Source organism: Salmo salar, chromosome 04, assembly GCF_965601325.2.
Source record: "Salmo salar chromosome 04, fSalSal1, whole genome shotgun sequence".
NCBI lineage: Eukaryota > Metazoa > Chordata > Actinopteri > Salmoniformes > Salmonidae > Salmo > Salmo salar.
The window spans coordinates 52,980,072-52,997,843 of record NC_138294.1 but is presented as its reverse complement, the minus strand read 5'-3'; the positions used below and the strand labels follow the sequence as shown (position 1 = coordinate 52,997,843).

The 17,772-nt window shown below is 44.8% G+C and overlaps 1 protein-coding gene across 6 annotated transcripts in view; it reads right to left on the bottom strand.

Annotated features, from left to right (window-relative positions):
• Positions 1-17,772, bottom strand: part of LOC106603288 (neurofibromin) — a 74,600-nt gene that overhangs the window by 56,516 nt on the left and 312 nt on the right. For all 6 annotated transcript variants that reach the window (XM_082974549.1, XM_082974552.1, XM_082974553.1 and 3 more), the window contains exons 2-12: positions 11,244-11,387; positions 10,898-10,981; positions 7,195-7,385; positions 4,005-4,111; positions 3,799-3,866; positions 3,192-3,267; positions 2,488-2,645; positions 2,225-2,398; positions 1,959-2,087; positions 1,724-1,798; positions 922-1,053 (exon numbers count right to left, since the gene is read on the bottom strand). In XM_082974549.1, the coding sequence (XP_082830675.1) occupies positions 922-1,053; positions 1,724-1,798; positions 1,959-2,087; positions 2,225-2,398; positions 2,488-2,645; positions 3,192-3,267; positions 3,799-3,866; positions 4,005-4,111; positions 7,195-7,385; positions 10,898-10,981; positions 11,244-11,387 (1,338 nt within the window). The remainder of the gene's footprint in view (positions 1-921; positions 1,054-1,723; positions 1,799-1,958; positions 2,088-2,224; positions 2,399-2,487; positions 2,646-3,191; positions 3,268-3,798; positions 3,867-4,004; positions 4,112-7,194; positions 7,386-10,897; positions 10,982-11,243; positions 11,388-17,772) is intronic.

Here is a 17,772-nt window from a genome sequence, read left to right as displayed (position 1 = left end):
CAGCAGCTAGCCTAGCATACAGATGAGATGGGGTGGAGGGAGGAGCCGGAGGCAGGCTCACTTCAACCAGAGCACAGAGGAGGTGGAGGACGACAGGGGCTCTCTCTTATCTGTGGTAGCCTGAGGATGGGGTCAGGGGTTAGAGGTCAGGGGGTCAGCTGCAGAAGGTTCAGGAGGCGGCGGCTTGGGGAGTGGAAGGGGTGGCAGTTATACTTACAGCAACAGATGCCCACTGCCATGCAAAACAGTGACAGTGACAAGTTGGCATCTGAGTGAGTGAGCAGCAGCCAGCTCAAAATGAAGGAGGAGGAGAAGGAAAGAACGAGGAAAGAGAAAAGAAGCACCACCGAGTCAGTGATGTCAGAGAGCTCCCTCTGCAGTCCTCCACCTCCATGAGATGACTGAACCAAACACACCGATGACAGCGAGGTGACACACGCCCATACACATACTCACGCATTCACACAAAAGGACAGGGACGTGAGGAGTTATCAGAGATGTTCAAATATTCTGCTGCATGACTCTCCAGTAGTGTCTGGGCTGTGTCAAGTGGACAGGAGGATTTGTCTCCTGTTGCTGTGGATCTCCTGGTCTCTACAGTTCAACCATACACAGTCACTGCTGTCTGGCATTCATTAACATCTCAGCACATCCCAGCACGGCCCATTCAGGAAGAAATACAGTCATACACACTCACACACCGATAATGTTTGGGGTTTATGGAGTATGTTTTTGTTTCCAAGAGTGTGTGCTGTGTTGTGTGTGTGTGTGTGTGTGTGTGTGTGTGTGTGTGTGTGTGTGTGTGTGTGTGTGTGTGTGTGTGTGTGTGTGTGTGTGTGTGTGTGTGTGTGTGTGTGTGTGTGTGTGTGTGGTCAGTCTGCCCACAGACGGCGAGGGTGTTCTGCTGTGTGAACGTCTTACCGGAGTCAAGCGGAGGGGAGCGTGTGTAGTGCAGCCCCTCATCACGTGGCCCAGCGTCTCAGAAAACATGACCCTCAGCTCTCCTGAGTAGCAGTACACAGCGTCAATCTTAGGCCACCAGTCCAACGGAGACTGCAACAGAGGAATGGACCGAGGGTTAAACTCAATCCTGTAGGTTGATTAAGGTGGGTGTTTACGGTCTTTTCCCAATCAAAACTTTCTCAGATAACATGGGGCCTTCAGCCCAGGAGGATTTGTTGGGGTGGAGAAATGGACTTCTTCAGTTTGCCTGGAGGGGAGAAAGATGGCGTCTGACATCTCCTATTCTATATGGTACCCACCCAGACACACACACAGGAACACAATCAGCCTCTAACTTCTGCTCACAGACAGGAAGTGCTTTGGGTAAGGGGGGGGGGGGGGGCGAGAGAGAGACCAGTAATACTCCCACTCCATCGCTCCTACACACACAGTCTCTCATGCACATGGAGAGCTAATAAAACGGGCTCTGTGTGAAACCTGCCCTCAGGCACTTCCCATTGAAACACACACACACCACATAAGTGTCTGCAGCACTTCCTCTCCCTGCATGGCTCAGCCAGAGTGAGATGGTAGTCCATCTAATGCGGTGTACTAAAGCCCAGTGTGTACAGAATGTGAGCCGAGTCACCACAGATAAGGTCACCACTGGTCATTGTAGATGGGCACCTTTATATACTTTGGATGGTGCCACTGGACATTAGTATTGGGTGTGTTGATTGATCCCTTAACTCTGAGTTGGGCCACGACACCACACACTTACATTAGTGATGATTCTGTGTAGGGAGTTGACCAGGACAAAGTGAAAGGTGGGAGGGGAGGATGATGCCAGGCAGACCTAGAGTGGGAGAGAGAAATAAATAGAGGGAGATGTTGAACAGAGATCAAACACAATCCTTACTTCAACACACCAGTATGTGCTTAACATCAGTTGTTATCAGTGGTTATCAACATTTCTATGGAATACTACACTCAAGAGGTCCACAGGAGTCCCAGACCTTAAAGTGCTGGTTGTTGTGGGGATTGATGCGGAAACAGGAGACGAAGCAGTGGATCATGAGGTCCACGTCTGCGTTCTGGCTCCCCGCCCCTCTGGAGAAAGGCTTGGCTGGGTTGAAGAGCAGGGCCTGACAGGAGAAGGGAGAGACAAGGTAGATAACCAGACACAGCTGGTGCTATCGCTGGTGACTAATCCTGTACACTACGATTATAACACTGTCCCATAACAGTGATCATCAGAGGACCATCTGTGGCTGGTGCTCACCTTGAGGTCCACCACGATGGACTGCACCAGGAGGAAGATGACAGAGTGGTCCTCCCAGTTGATGTAGGTGGAGGCCTTGCAGAGTTTGACACAGGCGATGGCAGCACTCTCAGTCAGCTGTTTACTGCCCCCGTGGCCGGCCAGGGCCTTCCTCAGGTTCTCCAGGAACAGTTTCTGTGAGGCAGACAGAAGAGTACTTACTGTACGAGAGGAGAGTAAAACATGGCTAATTAAAACACTGGTGTGTGTGTTTTGTGTCGGACCTTGTTGACCTTGGTGTCCTCCACGGTCTCTCTGGAGAGGTCCTGTGTGATCTCGGGACAGAGGATGAGGAGGATGATCTGCAGTGGCCACACGGCTGCCTTCCTCTTGGCACTCTCAGCAAAACTGTCCACCAGGTCAAACAGCTTCTCTGCACAGTCTGGGAGAGACCCGGCCAAGCAACAATACAGTCAATGACACACAGTCTGGGAGAGACCCGGCCAAGCAACAATACAGTCAATGACACACAGTCTGGGAGAGACCCGGCCAAGCAACAATACAGTCAATGACACACAGTCTGGGAGAGACCCGGCCAAGCAACAATACAGTCAATGACACACAGTCTGGGAGAGACCCGGCCAAGCAACAACACAGTCAATGACACACAGTCTGGGAGAGACCCGGCCAAGCAACAACACAGTCAATGACACACAGTCTGGGAGAGACCCGGCCAAGCAACAATACAGTCAATGACACACAGTCTGGGAGAGACCCGGCCAAGCAACAACACAGTCAATGACACACAGTCTGGGAGAGACCCGGCCAAGCAACAACACAGTCAATGACAGACTGTCTGGGAGAGACCCGGCCAAGCAACAACACAGTCAATGACAGACTGTCTGGGAGAGACCCGGCCAAGCAACAACAGTGTATAACACAGGATTCATCTCTGATTGTAACATTAGAACTGTAACAGCATCCTCACCGGCCATGTCTGTCTGTGGCCTCTGGTACAGCATGGTGAACTCATCAGGGTAGAACTCCACCCAGTTCCAGAAGGCCTGAGGGAGGGAGAGAAGAGGGTTACATCAACTGTCCCTATCCTCAACTCACAGAGAAAACTATCAACACACCAACTTGCAAGGATGTTTCCCTATCCTCAGCCAACTAAACTATTCAGATACTGTCACGCTCTGATGACGAGAGATAAAAACTGTTTAAATGTAAAACTTCATAAAACAATTCATGTGTTTACACGTCCTCTCAGTGGAGCCACACTCCAGCTTCATGACTGGGGCTTCTGGCGAGCCAGAGACAGTTTGTGTAAACACTAGTGTCCTGACTGCACTGAAGTGTATCCAGATGTGAACGCAGACACTACACTAGAGCAGGAGGAGCACGGCTACAGGAGGAGAGACACCACTAGGTGGAGACAGTGAGTCTATAGACAGACACTGCAGAGGGCCGACACAGAGGGCCGACACAGAGGGCCGACACAGAGGGCCGACACAGAGGGCCGACACAGAGGGCCGACACAGAGGGCCGACACAGAGGGCCGACACAGAGGGCCGACACAGAGGGCCGACACTCACCTTCTCTAAACTGTTGATGACACTTAGCTGGGCAGGCTTCTTGAGGGCTTTGAATTTAAACACCGTCTCTGCAGAAGATAGGGAGTCAACACCGAACATCAATAACAGAGAACAACTCAAAAGAAACAGAACATCTGTAGCTCTATCAAAATGTGACATCTGTTGTCCTAAATAAAGCAACGTGACTGATAAGAATAGGCGTATACCTTGGAGAAGTTTCTTTAGCTTGGCACAGTCCACATTAATGTACTGGATGAGCTCAATGTCATGGACATCCACTGTGTCCTCCGAACACACGGTGAGCTCCTGCAACCTGAGGGGAAACACAGCAGAGATGGATATTCAATGAAGACCATCCTTTTCCTCTCAACAAATACTCACATTCAATAGAATCACCATCATTACAAATCTGTAGATAAGTAGCATTAAAGCATCACACCCACTGTACACTAATCATCACACACACACACACACCCACTGTACACTAATCATCACACACACACACACACCCACTGTACACTAATCATCACACACACACACACACACACCCACTGTACACTAATCATCACACACACACACCCACTGTACACTAATCATCACACACCCACTGTACACTAATCATCACACACACACACTGTACACTAATCATCACACAGACACTGTACACTAATCATCACACACTGTACACTAATCATCATACACACTGTACACTAATCATACACACTGTACACTAATCATACACACTGTACACTAATCATCATACACACTAATCATCATACACACTGTACACTAATCATCATACACGCTAATCATCACACACACTGTACACTAATACACACTGTACACTAATCATCGTACACACTAATCATCACACACACTGTACACTAATTATCATACACACTGTACACTAATCATCATACACACACTAGCGTATGGTGAAAACCAAACCTAATGGGAAATGTAATAATTAAATGAGGTGGTTCGGTGAGTAAGACTACTAGAGCCTCCAAGAACGAGGTTAAGTAGCAAATGAAGGGTCATATAGTGCTTTGCCTTGGCGTAGTGCTAACTGACATCAAATAGTTTGGATGACTGGGCAATGCTTTCAAGGTAAAAGCTCTGAAGAGCAAAAGGTGACACTGGGGAGTGGTTGAGGTCAACACACTCTCCCTGTCCTAACATCACATAACAAAACCTCATGTTTCAATAACCAGCTATTTCAGCAGTCTGGGGCCTGCGAGTCATGGACCAATCAGACCACAGCACAGCTTGGTTAACAAGTGCAGACTGCGACTCTCAGACATGATAGTTACACGAGTGGAGCAGCACTCTTCTGCCTCAGAACCAAATAGTACACCGGTACAACGAGAAGGGAGACAAAAGCTGTGCTTTCTAAGCTTCTACAAATAATTCATAAACCCTAGTGGTTAATGGTTAGACCAGATGTTATCTCCCCACACGCACGCCTTGTTCAGGCCCAGGTCCTTATGGGGCACGGTGCTCACAGTGGAACATTTCTCCATCAGACCTGGACAAAGACCCTCTTTATGAAGGCTGCTGACAGAGACTAGACTCCCTTTATTCATCCTCCCTCCCTTTCTCTCCATTTACTCCATCTTATGTGGGTGATATAGCTATCTTCTCTCTTCCCCCTCAATCTCATTGAAGCCCAAAGGCTTGAACTAGTGTACAGTGCATTTGGAAAGTATTCAGACCCCTTGACTTTTGCCACATTTTGTTACGTTACAGCCTTATTCAAACATTTATAAAATGAAACATTTTCCTCAATCTACACATAATACCCCATAATGACAAAGCAAAAACAGGGTTTTTAGAAATTTTAGCAAATGTATTAAAATTTAAAATAGAAATACCTTACTTACATAATTATTCAGACCCTTTGCTATGAGACTCGAAATTGAGCTCAGGTGCATCATGTTTCCATTGATCATCCTTGATGTTTCTACAGCTTGATTGGAGTCCACCTCTGGTAAATTCAATGGATTGGACAAGATTTGGAAAGGCTCACACCTGTTTATATAAGGTCCCACAGTTGACAGTGCATGTCAGAGCAAAACCCAAGCCATGAGGTCGAAGGAATTGTCCGTAGAGCTCCGAGACAGGATTGTGTTGATGCACAGATCTGGGGAAGGGTACCAAAACATTTCTGCAGCATTGACGGTCCCCAAGAACATAGTGGCCTCCATCATTGTTAAATGGAAGAAGTTTGGAACCACCAAGACCTTTCCTAGACCTGGCCGCCTGGCCAAACTGAGCAATCGGCGCGGAGAAGCGTCTTTGCCAGGGAGGTGACCAAGAACTCTGACAGAGCTCCAGAGTTCCTCTGTGGAGATGGGAGAACTTTCCAGAAGGACAACCATCTCTGCAGCACTCCACCAAACCAGACAGAAGCCTCAGTAAAAGGCACGAGAGCCTGTTTGGAGTTTTACAAAAGGCATCTAAAGGACTCTCAGACCATGAGAAACAAGATTCTCTGGTCTGATGAAACCAATATTAAACTCTTCGGCCTGAATTCCAAGCGTCACATCTGGAGGAAACCTGGCACAATCCCTACAATGAAACATGGTGGCAGCATCATGCTGTGGGGATGTTTCTCAGCGGCAGGGACTGAGAGACTAGTCAGAATTGAGGGAAAGAAGAACAGACCAAAGTACAGAGAGATCCTTGATGAAAACCTGCTCCAGATTGCTCAGGACCTCAGATTGGGGTGAAGGTTCACCTTCCAACAGGACAATGACCCTAAGCACACAGCCAAGACAACACAGAAGTGGCTTCGGAACAAATCTCTGAATGTCCTTGAGTGGTCAAGCCAGGACTTGAACCCGATCGAACATCTCTGGAGAGATCTAAAAATAGCTGTGAAGCAACGCTCCCCATCCAACCTGGCAGAGCTTGAGAGGATCTGCAGAGAAGAATGGGAGAAACTCCCAAATACAGTTGTGCCAAGCTTGTAGCGTAATATCCAAGAAGACTTGCGGCTGTAATCACTGCCAAAGGTTCTTCAACAAAGTACTAAGTAAAGGGTCTGAATACTTATGTTAATGTGATACAATATGTCTAAAAACCTGTCTTTGCTTTGTCATGATGGGGTATTGTGTGTGGATTGATAAGGGGAGAAAAAACTATTTAATCAATTTTAGAATAAGGCTGTAAAGTAACAAAATGTGGAAAAAGTCAACGGGTCTGAATACTTTCCTGAATACAATGTACATACATTTAGTAACCCATCCTCTATGTGCAGCCTGAGGCCTTCCATCTTGGCCTGTTCCTGCTTAGAGCAGGTTGTGCTGAGGGGAGAGTTGTGTGATGTTAACACTCCATTCTGAGCAGGTTGGGTTGAGGGGAGAGTTGTGAGGTGTTTATGGTTAATGTCACCTGGTGGAGATGCGGCTGAACACAGCGTTGAAGTTGTTGCAGCTGAGGGAGAATAGGACCCCGGAGGCGGAATTACGGAGCTCGGCGGCATGCTGGTGGCCCTCACGGTAGGTGTGGATGAAGTGACAGATTTCTGGCAGCAGCTGCTTCACCAGCATGGTCTCGTCCAGACGCATGCAGTCCTTCGGTTGCTGAGGGAGGGGAGAAGAGGAGGAAAGAAAGGTTAGAGGTCAACAACAAGAAAACCTTTAAATCGACGTCCTCACTGCCCTCTTAACCCAGAAGAGAGAGACCACTGATAGCTGAGGATGAGGATCAAAATCATCCCACACAGAGAACATTCAGTCAGGCTCCAGTCACAAGGCTGGCATCCCTGAACAACTACACCATGGACAGAGCCGAGCACCACAAAAGCAGAGAGAGCTCTGCATAAAAATTAAGTCACACATTCAGTGTTGTTTTCTAAGTGCCTACTTTTTCCACTTCACAAATTAACTAGGATTCTTTTCATTTAAAAGTTTCAATTCCCTCGTCAGAGAAGTCTGTATAGCCTTCTCCCGCTAGAATGAACGATATACAGTACATCTTCTAGTAATCTATTGATAGAATAGGCGCCTGTCAGTCACAAAGTGAGCGCTGACAGGGAAACTGCTGGTTTGTCAGTCTGCTGTCTGTCCTGCCTCTCGGTATCCGTGTTATTTATGTGTGCTGTGGTTGGCTGCAGTCAAACTGTATTTTCACGGAGCAGGGTGAGCATGACGCTTCATCGTCCCCTGTGAGTGAATTTACAAGTCCCATGTAAGTGGTAACAATTAGTTGAAATCCACTTAATTATTGTTTTGTGGCAAACTCATTTAATTGATTTAGCGTGTTTTATATAGCCAGCCAAGGAGTCAGGGCGCAAAGGCTATTGCTGTGCTTTGATTGACGACCGAACAGCAAGTGTTTAACAGCAGACTAGTTTATAAAAGGTGTCGAACTGACTGAATAAAGTCAATATCCTATATCCCTTTGCTATTCATACATCGTACAACAAAGTTAAATGTCCATGGTATCGCATCGGGACAAGTAAACCAAATCTTGTTTTTATTTTCCTAAGATTTGAAGTCCATGTCGAGACTTGCCAGTGACCGCTAAAGTGACTTGTCAGTGTAGACTAGTGATGGGTTGTTCGCAAACGAACAGCTATTTTTGAACGGATCTTTTAAGTGAATGTCGGAACTGAGTTGGAGAGAGAGCTGTTCATTTGGCTCCCTAATTTACATAGTGGTAGACTACTACTGTTTTTTTGGCGATTATCTGCAGATAAATTATGAAAACACTTAATTAAGATGTTGAATCCTCACTGCAGGAACAATAAGTAGCAGAGAGAGCCTCATTCTGGTCCAAAATACTGCTGATGCTTTCTGTGTGGCAAAGTACATGTTTAACCGGTTTCATTCTTCAAGCACACCTGTAGGTCTATAATGGGCCGCTGACTTCGTTTAAAATGGGGGTGCACAATATCTGGGTCATCCCCCTGAAAATGTTTGCCCTTTGAAAAATGTTCCTGCAATTCAATATTGTTTCTCAACAAGGAATCCATGTTTACTTTACAGAACACAACCTTTTGTCTTAAGTTTTTGCCACAATAAATTCAAAGAGTAGACTACACTAGTTTTTCTGACTAATCTACTGCCTTCCCTCAAAGTCCACCCACAGTGATTGATTGACAGGTCTGACCCACTACCAACTCTGTGACTTACAAGCAACCTGCTCCCTCCCCTGACAATCCCACCCACAGTGATTGATTAACAGACCAAACTGTTAAAGGGATAGTTCACCCAAATTAGGGTCCACAGTCAGAGCCAATAAAATACATAATTTGAAGAACAAACATTGTGGCAATTCATATTTTGCAGTAAAACTAGCAGAAAATGTACAAAAAAAAAAAAAGGTTCTTACTTAGAAAATAGTCCTGAAAATATTAGGGCCGGGACGATACCAGTATCACGATACTCGTTAGTATCATGGCAAGGAAACAAAACAAGAAGCGGATTTAACTTCTTTATGAGAACAGCCCCAATGTTGGAAACAAAATGATATTGTTGTCATCCAGAGTCACATTTATTTATTTTCCAAGCTTTAGCACAATATTTTGCAGACAGCGGGTTTTAAAGGACCAGAGAGTTGCCTGCTTGTTCTCATTTTTGCCATGGAAAAGAATATTGTGATATTGGTATCGTCACAGCCCTAGAACATATAGACCTAGACCATATCCAAAACAACTTACAACACACTGAATTCTTACATTTTCTGCTATTTTAAATGTAAAGTCAGGTATTTCTACTTAATACCACAACTCATTTCCCCAATCTAGGAGCTAGTCGTTAAAGTATTCAATAATTTAGCTGTGTATTTCAGATGGAATCAAGGCATTAGAATGTACCAGAGGCCATCAAAATAGAGTTTGTTCTGCATTTTTTCCCCCCTGGGATCTTCCATTACCCCAGCACACCGTGGGAGGACTGGGGACAAAGAGGGTTCTACTTGGGGACAGTAGTGGTGGATCATTAAGTTAAATATTTCATTGAAAATAAGGATTTTCTCATTTCTAGTAAGGGTTTAATATGTCATGATTTTAAATTAAATGGCAGTGACATGGGCAACTGAAAGAGGAAAGCTGTATATGTAACTGACGATTATGAATAAATACCATGGTAAAAGAATATATATAATATACAAACAGCTGACTGAAGACGGGGCGGCCGGACATTTGTGCGGTTGAGTCCGTTTCTGCGGTAACATGGACTCTTTACAACGTGATGAAATTTGGTTGCTCCTTGCTGAAACAAGCAAGGTGTTGTATAAAATAAGTATTTGGTTGCCTAGGCAGCGCCCTTCTCCCTGCACAGCAGCACATGCAGTCAGGAGCGGAGGAGTGTACAAAATGTGCTTTAAAAAAATACAAATAAATGTTTTGCTATTCAAAAAATTAGAACGATGACCACCGTCATTTTGCTGACCAATAACAGTCATCCAAAATTCCATGACCGTCACAGCCCTATGTGTAAATAAACTATTTACAAAGGTAAAATAGTCAGCAAAAAGCATTCAGATTTCAAGAACAACGAGGACTTGAAGAACCCACTAACAGCTGTCCTCCATCCGCCAGCTCCCAGTGATCTTTTTTTTTTTTTAAGTCCGGAAACTTGGAGGCCGTGAATGTGAAGTCAAGATGAGGAAGCACCTGGAAAAGCAATCTCAGAAGTGGGCAGTGAGCACATCTTTACTGAGGAGAGGAGGGAGAGGAACCAGGGGAATACTGGCTACTAACAGAGTTCACTGAGCCTGAGAGAGAGACAGTACTCAAACACACAGTTCATTTGTGTGGGGAGGGGAAAGGGCCCAGATCCAGGGCAAAGGCCATTGTCCCAACTGAAACAAAACATCTCAACCACAGACAGCCCACCACATCCTATTGTGTTATGCTGACATCCAATGGAAATCTACTGATAAAAAAAGTGTCTTAGGACAGACAGCATGAGAAAATGAAACAAAATCAGGAAGAAGACATAGGGAGGAAAGAAGGATGAAGGGAGAGAGACAGAAATAAAAGCGACATGTATCCATAATTTAAAAATATATATATTAAAGGGGAAAGTTTAAGAGAAAAAATAAAACAGGGTATAAAATGTAGAGAGCCTTAAGAAAGGTTCCTCACCCCGGCAAGGCACTTCTCCAGTGTGTCCAGAATGATGAGCTGAGAGAGATACAGGTTCTTCTCCGCAGCCTCCCCAAATATTCGCTAGGGGAGAGAGAGGAGAGGGAGACATGGTTGAGACATCTGCAACACTGTACATGTCTCTATAGGCTACAACTGGCGTTGCTTGCTTGCTTGCTTGCACACACACACACACACACACACACACACACACACACACACACACACACACACACACACACACACACACACACACACACACACACACACACACACACACACACACACACACACACACACACACACACACACACACACACACACACACACACACACACACACTTACCATGTTGTTCACGTTCTTCAGTATGTTTGTGAGGCCACTGATCACCAGTGAGAACTTATACTTGGAGATGTTGATCAGACATTCCTTGTTGTGCTCCGTGCTGACTTTGGTGTGAGTGTTCTGTTGGCCCACTTTTACTGGAAGCTGCAGAGGGGAGGGGGTGGGGGAGTTAGGCTTATACAGTGTGTAAATCCTTGATGTTGGTGTATTCATCGAAGTTGGTAACTTCACTTTGCGTCCAATACACATAACCCTAACCATAATGTCAAGAGCATGGAGTACAGGAATAGCCAAGTGTTGTGTATACCATTTCCTGTCAATAAGTTGATCAGAGAGCGCGGTTACATGCACACAACAATACGATTACTGCAGATAGTCAGATTAATATAACAGTTTGTTTAAAACGTTTACATGCCTTGCAAAAATAATAATTTCCCTAATAATCCTGTTTACTTGGACATCTGAAACCAGGCTACCTGATGGGACTTAAATAAATGCCACAAATCGTCAATCAAAATAAACATTCTACAACACGGACCGTGTTATTTTTGCAAAGCCTATTTGATTCTGAGTTGGGACATATTAAGTTTCTATATGAAAACTATTTCTAAGATGCATACTTTGTTTTTCCGAACTCACTTCACCCGCGCATACGCCTCGATCACACCAACAGCGTCACTGTATACACCAGAAGCACATTTATTTACAATGAAACACTCCGTTTGCCTTGCAGCATTGCATTGCAGAGGCAGTTGCAGTGCATTCTATGTGGTGCATATGTTGGATTTATCAATCAGTTTAATATCGAATGAATCAGTGTACATGTAAACGTACTCAATATGTTTTCAAGGAGGCCTGTTCCAGGTCTGGGGGGTGAACGAACTAGTGCATAGGCCTAACTAGTGCATCGCTAGAACGAGCTAACAGGGGAAAAAATTGTCTAGGTAGCCAAACTGATTCTTCTTCTTCTTCTTCTTATGTACTACAAAAGTTAAAAAGCATTGGATTGGTGTAAACATAAGCGAAAGTTTCCTTCCATCATATTTTTTGGCACCAGGATCGGTGCAATTCCTTTTAAATCTATGTCGCTTGAGATTGACATTATAATTCTAACTCAACCTATGACCTGACCCATCACCTAAGGTAGCCTTTTAGTGCCCCTGACTTCCACATCCGGCTTCTTTACATGCAGGATCGTCTGAGACCAGCCACCCGGACAGCTGATGAACCTGAGGAGTATTTCTGTCTGTAATAAAGCCCTTTTGTAGGGAAAAACTCATTCTGAGTGGGTAGGCCTGGCTCCCAAGTGGGTGGGCCTATGCCCTCCCAGGCCCACCCATGGCTGCGCTTCTCTGCCCAGTCATGTGAAATCCATAGATTAGGGCCTAATGAATTCATTTCAATTGACTGATTTCCTTATAGGAACTGTAACTCAATAAAATCATTGAAATTGTTGCATTTATATTTTTGTTCTGTATAGTAAAACAATAATTGTTCTTATGCAATGGATAGACAGTATTTCTTATGACAACCTAAGGACACAATGTATATTACGTAACACTAGATACAGATCTTCCGACTTTATCATTGGCTATTAAGGAACTCCCCTTTTCTCACGCATTCAGCCCCCCCCCCCCCCCCCCACAGCCAGTAGGCTACTCTATTCATACTGTAGGAACGAAAGGCTCATCTGTAGGTGAATGAGGGAAATATATTTTCTAAGGAACAATCTGCTAAGAGATCATTGATAGGTTTAAAGACAAGCCCATTATCCTTTCTTAAATATTAACAATGAAATATTTCCTGGGAGAAAAGAGGCAGGGAGGGACATCAGGAAACAAAGGTTACACAACAGCATAGAATACCAGCACATATTACGGACTGGAGTATTATATTGTACATATATGGCCACAAGAAGAGACATCACAAATACACAAAAAACTAAGCTCCTAGCCCCCCATGCATGCTTTCTGTCCCCAACACTACACCTACATAATATAAAATCTAAATAAAAATATATATTTGTACACAACTAAAAGTAAATTAAACTTAAAATAAATTCAAAATTAAATTCAAAAATATATAAAAACACAAAGCTATAATAACCTTGAGTAGAAGAGGCTAAAGGGATAGGGAGGAGTGTAGACTACTGGGGAAGCCTGGCTAAAGGGATAGGGAGGAGTGTAGAGTACTGGGGAAGCCTGGCTAAAGGGATAGGGAGGAGTGTAGAGTACTGGGGAAGCCTGGCTAAAGGGATAGGGAGGAGTGTAGAGTACTGGGGAAGCCTGGCTAAAGGGATAGGGAGGAGTGTAGAGTACTGGGGAAGCCTGGCTAAAGGGATAGGGAGGAGTGTAGAGTACTGGGGAAGCCTGGCTAAAGGGATAGGGAGGAGTGTAGACTACTGGGGAAGCCTGGCTAAAGGGATAGGGAGGAGTGTAGAGTACTGGGGAAGCCTGGCTAAAGGGATAGGGAGGAGTGTAGAGTACTGGGGAAGCCTGGCTAAAGGGATAGGGAGGAGTGTAGAGTACTGGGGAAGCCTGGCTAAAGGGATAGGGAGGAGTGTAGAGTACTGGGGAAGCCTGGCTAAAGGGATAGGGAGGAGTGTAGAGTACTGGGGAAGCCTGGCTAAAGGGACAGGGAGGAGTGTAGAGTACTGGGGAAGCCTGGAAGGTGGCTGGGTGGCCCCTCCCTGAGTATATTGTACCACACACACACACACACAGGGGGTGGATGGGCTGAGCTCACAGACACCCGCTACGGGCCATGCTCCATGCGCCATGCTCCGCTCTGTAGGAACAAAGAGGCCTTTGGCGCTGCACCGCTCCCATTTGGGCCACAGCTGCACACCTGCGGCAGTCTGCTGCTCGAACAAACGTGTGGGCGCGCGCACACACAATTCACAAGTAGGACTACTAATGAAAACAAACTTACTTAGTCTGCAAAGTGCAAAGGAAGTCAAACTTGACACAGTTTTGTACTATGACTTCTTATAAGTATGCTAAACATATAAAGGTATGGAGATTGAGGTGGACACACCAATCCCAACCATCCGACCGATCCAGAGGAGATTCCTCACTTATAGCAGGACCTAATACCATGTCCTCCAGAAAAGGCCAGAGGCCACCACAACAGACCAGAGAGGGGCTGCTCCTCTCCTGGCTCAGAGACATGTGCATGAAATGAGAGTCCCGAGACTTAAGCATCTTCGCTGCGAACACGCACACAGAGTATGGCTTGTTGACATCTATATTCAGGCCAGGCCAACAGACACAGGGCCACTTTGTTTCAATGGCACAGTCTGAAATTCCTCTAAGGTCAATCCCTTTCCTAATGAGTGCTTTGGCACCAGCCAACAGGGCACTGAACACAAAGAGGAGACGAGAGGAAGAGTACACTTCCCTTGTCGACATAACGCCAGAAGATACACAAACGCGGTTTAAGACGTTTTTCCTGAGTGCTGCCAACATAGAAACACTATTTAGGCGAGCACAGAAACACCATTAGGAGATATTTATGAGCTTCCATCTAAGATGCCATCTAAAAAAAGACATGGCTCTTCACTTGGCTGAGCTTCTCTTTCCAGGTCAGGGCTTGTAAGCAGCATCAGGGATCAACATCAGATTTTCAATGAAAAGGTCAGAAAGACTTCATCCTCTTTCCTTAGGAGCTTTGGTGTTACAAGCTCAAGCACAATACATGCAAGCACTAGTATAAGACAGTATTATTAGAGAATACATTATAGGGCATAATGTTGGAGCTAGCAACACAAGCATTTCACTACACCTGCAATAACATCTGCTGAATATGTGTATGCGACTAATAACATTTTACAAATATGGTTGTTTACACAACATGGGGAAAATAGTCTACTTTGACTGGAATCCCCTTCACACATTTACACACTACATTATTCTTGAATTTCGCATGAGGAAAGTAGCCAACCTAACATTGGATTTACAAAAGTGAGGGTTGGATTATTTATACGGTAATAATATCCAATTCTATTTTTTTTTTACCTTTATTTAACTAGGCAAGTCAGTTAAGAACAAATTCTTATTTTCAATGACAGCCTTGGAACAGTGGATTAACTGCCTTGTTCAGGGACAGAACGACAGATTTTTACCTTGTCAGCTCGGGGATTCGATCTTGCAATCTTACGGTTACTAGTCCAACGCTCTAACCACTAGGCTACCTGCTGCCCCAATGCTCTGCTCTGGCCTCAACGGGTCAAGCTCAAAAGGAAAGGTGATACAGCCTAACCTATAACGCCACAGTCGAGGGTTGAGCTGCTAATCTCAAAGCTGATTCTGACAGAAAGCAGTCTCAATCCAACCAGAAGCCAACATACAAAACCCTCTTTAATGATTACAAAGTGGTATCAATAGGCTTAGCAGCAAATTAGGCCTAATCTCCATTAAACCTTCATCAAAGTGCAATGAGCCACACCCAGCCACTTGGCCTTCCAAGCCAGAACAGTGAGCTAATGGATAGCGGGGGGCACAACTTCAACAGGATATCTGCTACAAGGGACAGGTAGGCCTATTGGCTTGATCTTAGGTGGAATAGTCCTCCGACTATCCCAACCCTGGAAGACGGAGATTTCTGGGAACATTGGACTAGTTAGGATTATGCTACCACACTATGAATAGCGGATCTCAGAAACTAAGTGTTGTGATAGTGTCTCAAAAACCTAGACATCCGGCCTGTTGCATACTGTCTAACCTCATGTCATGCACTGTAGGAATGTCACTGATGTGTTAACCAACAGCTGACATAGAACTGTTAAAATGAACCATTCATCCGATTAGCCTGCCCTGCATGGAGGTTTGAAGTAACCACAACCCCAAAACAAACCAACTTGGACACAGTAGCCTAAACATCCACAATTACTAATCTCTCTCATACCCACTGAGATTTTATACTAAAGAAATAGTTGATAGTAATTGCCAATATGGTCACTTTCCTCTTGCAACAATGAACAAGCACAAAAACGAATGCTCCCAGGGCTGAGATTTCCGGTTCGCTAATCCGCTAATTTGTCATTTGATAAGGTTCATTAGCCTATATTTATTTGTACATATGAAATATATGGAATTTACCATCCCATAGGTTCATCATGTAGGCATAACATATACACTGAGTTTACAAAACATTAGGAACACTTTCCTAATATTGAGTTGCATCCCTTTTTGCCATCAGAACAGCCTCAACTTGTAGGGGCATAGACTCTACAAGGTGTCAAAAGCATTCCATAGGGATGCTGGCCCATGTTGACTCCAATGCTTCTCAAACAATTGAGTGTGAAAAACCCAGCAGCAGTGCAGTTCTTATCACACTCAAACTGGTGCGCCTGGCACCTACTACCATACCCGTTCAAAGGGACTTACATATTTTGTCTTGCCCATTTACCCTCTGAATAGCACACATACACAATCCACATCTCAAGGCATAAAAATCCTTCTTTAACCTGTCTCCTCCCTTTCATCTACACTGATTGAAAGTGACATCTTAGCTTTCACCTGGTCAGTCTGTCATGGAAAGAGAAGGTGTTCCTAATGTTTTGTACACTCCGTGTATACTGCAATATACTACAAACGTCACTGACCAGAATTACACAGACTAGCTAGGCCTATACATTACAATGTAAACGTTAACATGTGAAAGCAACACATGTAAGGATGACACAATGAAATCACTACTTGGCATACAAGCCTAGTACTGTACAACCATAGGAAAATGAAGACATTGGTGAGATTTTGTGAGGGGAGCAAAGTAGGTCAATAAATTCATTCAGAAACGAGCTTCGATACCCATCATTACCAATGTTTCCCAATGCAATGGATGAGACCTGATTGTCAGTCTGCATAGAAAAGTCCACAGTCCACACACACACACTGTAGGCTAAACAAACTGGACGCAGCTAAAATAACACAGGATATGACTAGTTAGCAGCTACTGTAATGGCTAACTGGCTATAAACAAACAATTTGTAGTATAGACAAACAATTTGATTTGTAGTCCAAGATGAGTTACTAGGTAGGTAAATGGAAATTGCACATTAATTACTGGACACTAGCTTCAGGTTGACAAATTGGCTAGCAACAAAGCTCGCAGTGGCTAGCTAGCTAACAATAGTTAGCACAGTGTTACTGGCAGAAGCTGAATGCATAGCTAGCCAAGCTAACAACTCGCTGCTTATGTCTACATCTAGCTAGTTCTTCCTTTTTAACAGCAAAATGCGTACTCTGCCGACTCCTTTGTTTATATATTGAAAGTACATCCTCGTGGTATTATCCTTATGGATTTTAAACGGCATCTCAAATGTTTAGGACAAATTTGCCCATGTGCTATTTCGCCCTCTGTCGCTGTCACTTGCTCCCGAGTCCTGTGTGTGATGATGCGGCTCTGCAGGAGCGGTGTGTTGAGCAGGCGAGCTAGCTAGATCGGCACAAAACACACCAGTCATGACAGTGCAGCTTTCTTCAAATGATCCCGTCGCTAAAGCCACGACCTCCATGATGTTACAGGG